Source organism: Neoarius graeffei, chromosome 3 (genome assembly GCF_027579695.1).
Source record: "Neoarius graeffei isolate fNeoGra1 chromosome 3, fNeoGra1.pri, whole genome shotgun sequence".
NCBI classification, from domain to species: Eukaryota; Metazoa; Chordata; class Actinopteri; order Siluriformes; family Ariidae; genus Neoarius; species Neoarius graeffei.
The window spans coordinates 105130698-105143233 of NC_083571.1; the positions used below are offsets into that span (position 1 = coordinate 105130698).

The 12536-nt window shown below is 40.6% G+C and overlaps 1 protein-coding gene across 1 annotated transcript in view; it reads right to left on the minus strand.

Moving 5' to 3' along the window:
* ryr3 (ryanodine receptor 3) overlaps nucleotides 1–5720 on the minus strand; it is a 296068-nt gene extending 290348 nt beyond the window's left edge. The window contains exon 1 of the mRNA XM_060915728.1: nucleotides 5670–5720. Within this exon, the coding sequence (XP_060771711.1) occupies nucleotides 5670–5717 (48 nt within the window). The 5' untranslated portion in view covers nucleotides 5718–5720. The remainder of the gene's footprint in view (nucleotides 1–5669) is intronic.
* Nucleotides 5721–12536: the final 6816 nt, after the last annotated feature.

Below are 12536 nucleotides of genomic sequence, written 5' to 3' on the forward strand. Positions count from 1 at the left end.
TTCTAACACAGAAATATCCACGATGCTGAATAAAACCTATTGTGGATGTGTACAGTACCAGTAAAAAGTCTGGACACCCCTTCTAATTCAGGCCAAGTTTACATTAGACCGTATCTGTCTCGTTTTCTTCGCGGATGCACTGTCCGTTTACATTAAACCGCCTGGAAACGCCGGGAAACGGGAATCCGCCAGGGTCCACGTATTCAATCCAGATCGTGTCTGGTCCGGTGCTGTGTAAACATTGAGAATACGCAGATACGCTGTGCTGAGCTCTAGCTGGCGTCGTCATTGGACAACGTCACTGTGACATCCACCTTCCTGATTCGCTGGCGTTGGTCATGTGACGCGACTGCTGAAAAACGGTGCGGACTTCCGCCTTGTATCACCTTTCATTAAAGAGTATAAAAGTATGAAAATACTGCAAATACTGATGCAAATACTGCCCATTGTGTAGTTATGATTGTCTTTAGGCTTGCCATCCTTCCACTTGCAAGTGGTAAGTGACGCGCATGCCCGACATGCACTGAGATCACACACACAGCGGCTCAGTCCCAAATCACTGCTCGTGCGCTCCACTCGCACGCTCTGTGAGCTGCGCAGGGCCGGAGTGTGCACCCTCCAGAGGGCACTTGCTGTTCAGGGTGGAGTGATTTGGAGCGCAGGATGCCTGCGGAGCCGAGCGTATCCGTGTATTGGCGTTGCTGTGTGCACGCAAATCATGTATTGGCGTTGCTGTGTGCACGCTAATTGTTTTAAAAACGTTAATCTGATGATCCACTGATACGGTCTAATGTAAACCCCACCTCAGTGGTTTTTCTTTATTTTTACTCATTAAAAGACGCATCATGTCTTAAAGTAACGATGGATGTTGTTTCTCTTAGTTGAGCGGTTCTTGACATAATATGGATTACTACAGTTGTGGTGTTGAATAGAGCTATTTACTGTGTTTTTATTATTTACTACTGTTACTGTTTGATCTCAAACACGTTAAAAGGGTAAGAAATTGCACTAATTAACTTTTGACGAGGCACAGCTGTTAACTGAAAAGCATTCCAGGTGACTACCTCATGACGCTGGTTAAGATAATGCCAATAGTGTGTAAAGTGTCATCAAGGTAAACGGTGGCTACTTTGAAGAATCTAAAATATGAAACTTTTTTGGGGGGGCACGGTGGTATAGTGGTTAGAACTGTTGCTTCACAGCAAGAAGGTTCTGGGTTCAAGCCCAGTGGCCGACGGGGGCGTTTGCATGTTCTCCCCGTGTCCGCGTGGGTTTCCTCCGGGTGCTCCGGTTTCCCCCACAGTCCAAAGACATGCAGGTTAGGTTAACTGGTGACTCTAAATTGACCGTAGGTGTGAATGTGAGTGTGAATGGTTGTCTGTGTCTATGTGTCAGCCCTGTGATGACCTGGCGACTTGTCCAGGGTGTACCCCGCCTTTCGTCAGCTGGCATAGGCTCCAGCTTGCCCGCAACCCTGCACAGGATAAGCGGTTACGGATAATGGATAGATAGATAGATGGATTTTGTTTTTTGTTGTTTACCACATAATTCCAATTGATGTTCCATATTTCATAGTTTTGATGTCTTCAGTATTATTCTACCATGCAGAAAATAGTCAAAATACAGACTATTGAATGAGTAGGTGTGTCCAAACTTTTAACTGGTACTGTATTAACATGTTTCCAAAAGTGTACACTTTGGCTACTTCAATATTTGTTCAAATATTTTTGAGTGAGCAATTGGTTCAGTTTAAAAGTTTAGTATCCAGTCAATTTAACTGAGCTAGCTGATGCAACGATCTATGTGTAGGCACATGCCAGAAAACTCTGGGTGTGTGTGATGGAAAGGAGGCTAAATTTAAACCCCACAGTCTTCTGTTAGAATGTATAAGGCTACCAAAACAACATAAACTCCAAATAAGCCCAGTGCTTCTAGACCAGTAATGCCAAAAATTCTAAATTTTAAAGATAGATGGCCTTTCGATTTCATAAAATCGGTGAAATTTAGTTCCCTCTGACCTTTGGTCATTGTGATATATGTTTATTTCTGTAATATCTCACAAAATATCAGGCCATTCTGTGGCTGGGAAGTTTAATTTGAGGGGATTAAAGCAAATAATGTGCATGAAATTGCTCGCTTTGCGCAGTCAAGCAGACAGGAAGTCCGTGTGTGTGTGTGCGTGTGTGTGTGTGTGCATGCACAGGTTTACCTTTGACCGTGCACTGACCGTTACATCATTCTGTCGCTAAACGAACACCTGATCACACCGAGGTGCTCGCTGACCGCCAATATTTATTAGTTTGGTCCCGCGTTTCCTTTCCTTCGCATATAACATCACGTCTTTTCTTCTCACTTTCCGTTACTGTAGTCAGTCTTTCATGTGACATTCGCACACTCACATCCTCCATTTTTCTCTCCTGTTTTAAATTTGTATCCCACAATGCCTTGCCTGAACAGGGAAAGCGCGCCACTTGATGCATGACGTAGTATCTTGAATTGGGTCATGATGAAGCAGGAACAAATAGCAGAGAATTGAGGGCCACATGGCCCTAAATTCATCAATTGTTCTATTTTAAAAACCTAATAAAATTGGAAGTCTGTGATTTACGGTAAATTCAGCAGCTTTCACTCCACTAAACAAAAATAACTGGGTGTCAGGGAAAATTATTTTTATGACCTACATTTGAAAAATCTGAAAGGAAGTCTACCTTTAATAATGTCCCTACAACCAAACTCTAAATATGAGATCAAGCAGAGGTGCTGAGAGGACTTGCTGGCATCAATTTGATCAATTGTTTTTTATCATGCCAGTCCTACAATTTATAAAAATGCATAGAGAAAAACCCACAAACTTATCCAAAACCTCTGAGATTGCTCGCAGAACCCAATGCTCAATGCTACAATCATAGTCCAAATAAGTGGCAAATAACAAATCAAGAGAACGTTTCATGTCTTTACACTCACTAAGGCCCAAGTCCACAAAATGTAAAGAGATATGTGGTGTATTCTCTACTAGTCTAAATATTCATGTTGCTCATCCCCTTCAAGTACTTCCATGTCAAGAGTATGTGCACTTCACTGCCAGTTTTCCCACCTTAACACTTTAACAGCATGGTGAAAATGTACACACCTGCCTCATGCAGGATCTTCTGATAATCTGTTACAATTTTTTTTAAACACAATATTTTGATTTCTGGCGGCACGGTGGTGTAGTGGTTAGCGCTGTCGCCTCACAGCAAGAAGGTCCTGGGTTCGAGCCCCGGGGCCGGCGAGGGCCTTTCTGTGTGGAGTTTGCATGTTCTCCCCGTGTCCGCGTGGGTTTCCTCCGGGTGCTCCGGTTTCCCCCACAGTCCAAAGACATGCAGGTTAGGTTAACTGGTGACTCTAAATTGACCGTAGGTGTGAATGTGAGTGTGAATGGTTGTCTGTGTCTATGTGTCAGCCCTGTGATGACCTGGCGACTTGTCCAGGGTGTACCCCGCCTTTCGCCCGTAGTCAGCTGGGATAGGCTCCAGCTTGCCTGCGACCCTGTAGAACAGGATAAAGCGACTAGAGATAATGAGATGAGATTTTGATTTCTTGTGCAGGCAACTAAGCTGAAAATCAACTACAAAGCATGGGTTGCATATCATAACTGTACACCCTGTAAATTTCTGTAAGCAATAAATTTTATATTAATAAAACAGTTCCAAATTGTGATTTATCTACCTACTGTTTACTTGCACAGGGGAAATATGGGCAATTTCTGTCGAGTGTGTTCTGAGTGTAAAATATCTTCCCAGATATTTACGTAAGCAAATATGAAATATGACAGAGGATTGGATTCATGCAGTTATTTCCTTCTCAGATGGATATGTTAGAAATCCCCGTCTCAACCAAACAAATATAGATTGTTTGTTTTTGACCATGACCTTGTTGTTCGATGTCCACTATAGTCATCATTCACTCTGGAACTGGATCAGAATTTTCAGTGTTGTTGGATTGTTAACATGCCACTGGCACATGGAATCTGTGTGTTGTGGATTACAGCATGCCAAACACTTACGAGGTGACAATTATTAACCCTAGGGAATCTCAGCCAGCTGAAACAGCTAGTATTATGGAGGAAATCAAATCAAATCACAGCTGAACATCCATCCATTATCCGTAACCGCTTATCCTGTGCAAGGTCACGGGCAACCTAGAGCCTATCCCAGCTGACTATGGGTGAGAGGCGGGGTACACCCTGAACAAGTCACCAAATCACTGCAGGGCTGACACATAGAGACACACAACCATTCACATCATCCATCCATCTATGCATTATCCTTAACCGCTTATCCTGCACAGGGTCACGGGCAAGCTGGAGCCTATCCCAGCTGACTACGGGCGGGAGGCGGCGTACACCCTGGACAAGTCGCTAGGTCATCGCAGGGCTGACACACAGAGACAAACAACCATTCACACTCACATTCACACCTACGGTCAATTTAGAGCCACCAATTAACCTAACCTGCATGTCTTTGGACTGTGGGAGAAACCGGAGCACCCAGAGGAAACCCACACGGACACGGGGAGAACATGGAAACTCCACAAAGAAAGGCCCCTGTCGGTCACTGGGCTCGAACCCAGAACCTTCTTGCTGTGAGGCAACAGTGCTAACCACTACACCATTGTGCCACCCCACAGCTGAACATCCCAACAGTGAGGGAGATGAAGGAAGTTCCAGCACTGAAATACAACTTATCTATACAGTAGCTGCCTTTTATAACTACACTACCATATACAGGTGTCCTGGCTGAGTGAGACTCACTGGTATGTCATATCACCACGAACAGTTGAACGAATATTTACAATATCTGATTATAGATTTCAGCATGTTTACGGCAACCAAATGATGAGAGTCAGTACATCCGGACCAGCTCTCTGCTTCATATCGATTACAAAGAGAACTGCAACCAGTGTCATCAATCTCCATCGGACAACCGAAATAGAAAATGCCTTAAGTGAACTAGAACGTATCACATACTGTATTTATTTACCTCTAACTAAACACACAGCATGTCAGATCAATAGTCAGTACATTTAAGGCGCTTAGGTTAAATTGGGTTTACTCTCAATGGAGGATTTCAGAAAGGTAATTAAAACAAAAGAACTTGGAATTTACAGACCATCTAAGATTCTTTATGTTTTACTAAGGGGCAGACCAAAAAAATAAGAATTATATTCTTCTTGCTGCTCCTTTCCAAGCATGAAAAGAGTCACTTTGATCTATGTATCTTGAATTATGTTCTAATTGTGCATTTTCATGAAAGGAATGAATTTAAAAAAAAAGCAAAAACAAAACTTTTTAACAAGCATTAGAAGCAAGTCTTATTAAGTTTGTTGTGTGTATTTAGATGCATCACCCCACATTCGCACCCACAACCTTTTAACAGCAGGTGCGTCACACGCGCGTGCAACTCGCACCCGAGTCCGCTTATTAATTACCCTTAGAAACATCAGGAGCGCATTATTGGCAGAACATGCATGCACAAAACCAGAGAATCAAGCCAGCCAGTGAAAATCGTCCCTCTCAAATCTGATATCTTTTGCACTGAATAGCGTTCTGATTATTATTTATTATTATTTTTGCGCAGATATCCTTTCACAACAGAAATGGTTAAGCAGAACCGTGTTTCTGTACTTACAGTTCGCAGGAACTGGATTTCATCTTCCCCTTCTCCCCCTTCAGCCATGGCTGTAGTGGCAGAGCCTGGCGCTGCAGACTGAGAGAAGCACCGCTGACAGCGCGATATGTGCGCACAGCTCCGTTCAGAGCCATATAGGGCAGAGCAGGCAGTGCCGCCACAGACTGGCACTCACACTGTCCACTGATGGCACACCAAAGCTCCTGTCTGTCTTTTTCTAGCCATGCCCTTACACGCATAATCCAGCTCATTTACTAACAGGTTGGATATGGTTTCAAAAAAGGTGATTGCCATTTGGGGTACAAGAACTATACAAGAACAGGAAGAACTACACCCTACATAATCATAAAAGCACAGCATGCTATTCGGTTTGCTTTATTTTCTTTCATCCAGCATCTGACACTAAATCAAATGAAGTTACATTTGAATGCATATGAAACAAGGTTTTCATCTGACAATGCAGCTATTTATTTATTTATTTATTTATTAGTGTGTATGTTACCGTACACACGTCTTAATGCAGCCTGGTTCAGAGAGCTGCTGGATCTCTATTCTATGAGCAACAAGGCCATCTGGTGGGAAATTGGAGCCATTGTTTTCACCATAAGTCTATTTCAGACTGCTTGTACTGTATGGTGACCCTTTACATGGATTAATGTTAAAACTGTTAATGTTATAGTCATGTTGTCTGTTGTTGCCCAAATGAGGATGAGTTCCCTTTTGAGTCTGGTTCCTCTTGAGGTTTCTTCCTCATGTCATCTGAGGGAGTTTTTCCTCAGTCTGTCTCATTGCATTGTTCCTGTAGTCGAGGACGGCCCCATTTGGACAGTTGAAAGTCAGACTTGGAGGACGCTCTGGACGCTTACGGTAATGCTTTTATGGCTGAGGACTACAGTTGACTTGCTAACTTTAGGACTGCAGTTGTCATGAACAGTTTTGCACTCAAGTTTCCATCAATGAAGAGTTTACAACATCAACGAAACTGACTTCATGTTAAAACTGTTAATGTTATAGTCATGTTGTCTGTTGTTGCCCAAATGAGGATGGGTTCCCTTTTGAGTCTGGTTCCTCTCGAGGTTTCTTCCCTTCCTTATGTCATCTGAGGGAGATTTTCCTTGCCACCATCGCCACAGGCTTGCTCATTGGGGATAGATTAGGGATAAAATTAGCTCATGTTTTAAGTCATTCAAGTTCTGTAAAGCTGCATTGCGACAATGTTTATTGTTAAAAGCGCTATACAAATAGCTCCTCGGACCTGTCTGATCCATCCTGGTGCCCTGTGTCTGGTTGGAGTCTATCTCATTGCATCGTTCCGGTAGTAGAGGATGGCCCCATGTGGACAGTTGAAAGTCAGACTTGGAGGACACTCTGGACACTTACAGTAACGCTTTTATGGCTGAGGACTACAGTTGACTTGCTAACTTTAGGACTGCAGTTGTCATGAACAGTTTTGCACTCAAGTTTCCATCAATGAAGAGTTTACAACATCAACGAAACTGACTTCATGTTAAAACTGTTAATGTTATAGTCATGTTGTCTGTTGTTGCCCAAATGAGGATGGGTTCTCTTTTGAGTCTAGTTCCTCTCGAGGTTTCTTCCTCATGTCGTCTGAGGGAGTTTTTCCTTGCCACCATCGCCACAGGCGTGCTCATTGGGGATAAATTAGGGATAAAATTAGCTCGTGTTTTAAGTCGTTCAAATTCTGTAAAGTTGCTTTGCGACAATGTTTATTGTAAAAAGCGCTATACAAATAAAGTTGACTTGACTTGACAAATAAACTTGACTTGACTACATGGTTCAAACCAAGCAGGTGGCAAGAAAATCCTGCAGAAACATCCATCCATCATAGCCATTTATCCTGTACAGGGTCACAGGCAAGCTGGAATCTATCCCAGCTGACTATGGGCAAGAGGCAGGGTATACCCTGGACAAGTCGTCAAATCATCACAGGGCTGACACATAGAGACAAACAACCATTCACACCTACAGTCAATTTAAAGCCATCAATTAGCCTAATCTGCATGTCTTTGGACTGCAAACCCACACAGAGAGAACATGCAAACTCCACACAGAAAGGCCCCCATCAGCCACTGGGTTTGAACCCAGGACATTCTTGCTGTGAGGCAACAGTGCTAACCACTACTCCACCCTACAGAAACAGCTGGTGTTGATTTGGGGTTAATCAGAATCACTATATTAATAGCATTTAGCAGACACTCTATCCAGAGTGACATACATACAACATACCCAGAGCAGCCTGGGAAGCAGTTGAGGGTGAGATGCCATGCTCAAGGGCACTTCAGCCATTCCTGCTGATCCAGGGAATTGAACCAGTGATCTTTTGGTCTCAAAGCTGCTTCGCCTACCATTAGGCCATGGCATCCTCCATATTTGAATGTGTTAATTAGTTAATAGGTTAATTGTGAGCACAATCACATACCCCATTATAAAAAGATGTGAACAATTTGGGGGGGTGGCAAGCAGTGACACTGCACCCATTGTGTTTCTAACTTTTCTTATTATTCATCATCATTTTCACCTTCTGACAAGGGTGTCTATGGCAGCCTATAGAACTCTGGTAAAAAGTTTTTAAATTTGGCACAGTGATTGTGGAAAGTCCCCTGATTCTTTTCACCAAGCTTCATGTTAGCACGTCAGCTGCTCTAGCGCCACCAGTGGGTCAAATTTGGTGGTTGGTTTATGCATGCAACTTTTGAACCATATGCCAGATTTTCAAAAAAATAAAGTACCATTGGATGTCTTGGCTCAGGCCATGTTCAATGAACCTCGTTGATTTGTCATATTTGTCATATTGGATTTTATGAAAAGGTTTAAAAATATATTCATAGCCCACAAGTTTTGTCCAATGTTCACCAAATTTGCTACAGGTGCTCTTCAGGCCAAGTCTCACAAAAGTTTTCATATGGACTTTTGATTTTCAACTCCATTTGTCTCTTACAGGCAATCAAAATTGGCGGTAGAACAGGAAATGCGGCCATATCCAAGCAACTGTTTGATGTATCAACACAGACTCGGTCCCCCTTCCTGAGGACCTGCAAAAATTATTTCAAAAGCATGTGTTTGCTTCAAAACATTAATTATCGTGTGCAGTTGTATCTTGGGAGATCCCAGGGCAGAGACAAAAACATTTGTCCATTTACAGTTATTCAAAAATGACAGCGAGGCCACCCAATTGGAAATGAGGTAATAATTCAGCAGTGCTTTGACATATCAAAACCAGACTTCGTATGTGAACTCAGGACCCCATTCTAAGGAAACACAAATGTTTTTGTGTCATTGGGTACAATGAAATAAGCAGAAATGCATTTTGGCTAATAACTACTGATGTGCCTGCCTTTAAAAACTGATTGGCATATCTGGTGATAATGTGGGCTGTTCCAACGCTGAGACACAGCAATTTTTCATGTCAACCTAACTGATGTGGCAGCCATATTGGATATCATCAAAAGATTTTAAAATGTCTTGCCCAGGCCACAAAGTTTGCCCAATCTTCACCAAACTTGGCACAGATGATCTTCGGATGAAGCTTCACAAAAGTTATCAGATGGATATTTGATTTTCTGTCCATTACAGCCAATCAAGTTCAATGGTAAAGCCACCGCCCTTACAAAAAAGCAGTTTATTCAAGTGTGCTTCTGATATACTTCTTTTAAACTAAAAATAAGAGAGTATGCTTTCAGTTTACTTTTTATTTACTTATCAGAGATATACTTAATAAAGTTATACATAAGTATACTTGGCTTATACTGAAAAGTATATAGAACGGTCTAAGTATATTAAGCTTATACTTCAACTTTTGATCAAGATATACTTAACAAAAGTGTAATAAAGTATTAAAATATTTGTGCCTTATGTTTAAGTGTACTTACCCTGTAGACGTGCTTATCCTTTTGATAGTAACCTATAAAATACTTCTTTTTCACACATATTGGCTTCTTTGTGATATACGGCAGCATGTTTTAAATCCCATCTTTTAAACCTACATGTACAATGGCAAAGAACTTGTAGTTCACACATTTCATAGTTCAGACATTTGCAATATTTCTTCCGCAAAATAAAAAATACTAGTTGTATACTCAGAGTTTACTTCTCTTAGACTTAAAGTATACGTTTTATAAACTAAAAGTGGGCCAATTTAGTCCCAAGAAGTATTAGATTAGTTTACTTACAAGTATACTGTAAGTACATTGATATCAGTATACTTGGTACACAAAAGTATACTTAAGGAAATATACTTTTGTGTACCAAGTACCGTATACTGATATCAGTCTACTTACAGTATACTTGTAAGTAAACTAATCTAATACTTCTTGGGACTAAATTTTGTACTGCAAGTATACCACAACTTTACTAAAATATACTTAATAAAATGAACTTGAAGTATACTTCTTTTTGATAAGGGCAAACAGGAAGTATGGGTAAATTTCATTAATGCTTTGATGTATGGACTTGAGATGCCTTCCTGAGGAAGTGCAAAAGATTTGTCATTTGACCACTAACAGGTGCTGCAATAAGCAAAAATATGTCTCTGCTAATAACTGCTTATATTTTGAAACCCTAATTCATATATGCTGATACCTTCAAAAATCCCAAAGCTGAGACATGATAAGCTCAACTTAATTGATGTGGCTGCCGTATTGGATTTGATCAAAATGTTTAACACATTTCAAAGCCAACATATTTTTGTCCAATCTTAACCAAACTTGGCACAGATCATCTTCAGTATAATCCTCAAAAATTCTCTGACGTATTTTTCATTTTTAAAAATGTTCATCCATTACAGCTAAATCAAAGTCAAATGATCCAACCAGGACATGAGCTCATATCTCAGTTACACCCAATCTTTGGGCAGTTGGCATAAAACTTGCTATTAGTGCTTACATCCATGCTTTTAACATGATCAGATCAAGTTGCCATGGCGACTCGGCCATACGGTGTCGTCGTCCCCCCTCCCCCGCAATTGCTGCTTGCAGCTATATTTGTAAATAAATAAATTATTATTATTATTATTATTATTATTATTATTATTATTAATAATAATAATAATAATAATAATAATAATAATAATAATTTATTTTCTTTCCCTTAATCAATTCCATTTGTGTATCACTTGAATTTTGTAGGATGCTATAGCACATTAAAGGTGGAAAACAGTGGAAAAATCTGTCATACTGTATTTATCTTGGTTTCATCACAAGAACCTGCCATTTTAACAGGGATGTGTAGACTTTTTTATAGCCACTGTATGTTTCTGAAGACTACAGGTTTTCCTGGACTGAAATATATTTTCATTTTGCATGTATTTCAACCAAAATGAACCAATTTTTTAAAGACTCAGTGAAAAGGGATTTAAAAAAAATTGCTTTGAAGCATTCTATTCCACTTGCACTGAAAGATGCCTTGCCTAACTCTACATTTGTATGCTAACCTACTTATGGAAAAATGGGAAATGTGTTATCACTAAACATGTCTTGTTTTTGTCTCTTCAAACAACTGGGTTGTTGTTTTTTTTTTTTGTGCTCACACTGGTGGTGAAATCAGTGAAATCACTGATTAATGCAGTCAGTTTTGTTCTGGTCTTGTTATTAATGTTTTGATTAGGTCATTTAAAGATTTTACCACTTTGTCCACTGTCACCTGTACAGTGTAAGCGCTTCTCTTTGATATTTGATTACAAAATGCATTATTTTTCAGCTACCCAAAAACCTAATCAAATCATATGGAAATCACATAGTCTGTAAGGTTTTAGACATCATTATGACTGTTTTTACCAGTACATTGGTAAACTGGCTCCATATACAGTGGTGCTTGAAAGTTTGTGAACCCTTTAGAATTTTCTATATTTCTGCAAAAATATGACCTTAAACATCATCAGATTTTCACATAAGTCCTAAAAGTAGATAAAGAGAACCCAATTAAACAAATGAGATAAAAATATTATACTTGGTCATTTATTTATTGAGGAAAATGATCCAATATTCCATATCTGTGAGTGGCAAAAGTATATGAACCTTTGCTTTCAGTATCTGGTGTGACCCCCTTGTGCAGCAATAACTGCAACTAAACATTTCTGGTAACTGTTGATCAGTCCTGCACACCGGCTTGGAGGAATTTTAGCCCGTTCCTCCGTACAGAACAGCTTCAACTCTGGGATGTTGGTGGGTTTCCTCACATGAACTGCTCGCTTCAGGTCCTTCCACAACATTTCGATTGGATTAAGGTCAGGACTTTGACTTGGCCATTCCAAAACATTAACTTTATTCTTCTTTAACCATTCTTTGGTAGAACGACTTGTGTGCTTAGGGTCGTTGTCTTCCTGCATGACCCACCTTCTCTTGAGATTCAGTTCATGGACAGATGTCCTGACGTTTTTCTTTAGAATTCACTGGTATAATTCAGAATTCATTGTTCCATCAATGATGGCAAGCTGTGCTGGCCCAGATGCAGCAAAACAGGCCCAAACCATGATACTACCACCACCATGTTTCACAGATGGGATAAGGTTCTTATGCTGGAATGCAGTGTTTTCCTTTCTCCAAACATAACGCTTCTCATTTAAACCAAAAAGTTCTATTTTGGTCTCATCTATCCACAAAACATTTTTCCAATAGCCTTCTGGCTTGTCCACATGATCTTAGCAAACTGCAGACGAGCAGCAATGTTCTTTTTGGAGAGCAGTGTCTTTCTCCTTGTAACCCTGCCATGCACAATGTTGTTGTTCAGTGTTCTCCTGATGGTGGACCCATGAACGTTAACATTAGCCAATGTGAGAGAGGCCTTCAGTTGCTTAGAAGTTACCCTGAGGTCCTTTGTGACCTCGCCAACTATTACACGCCTTTATCTTGG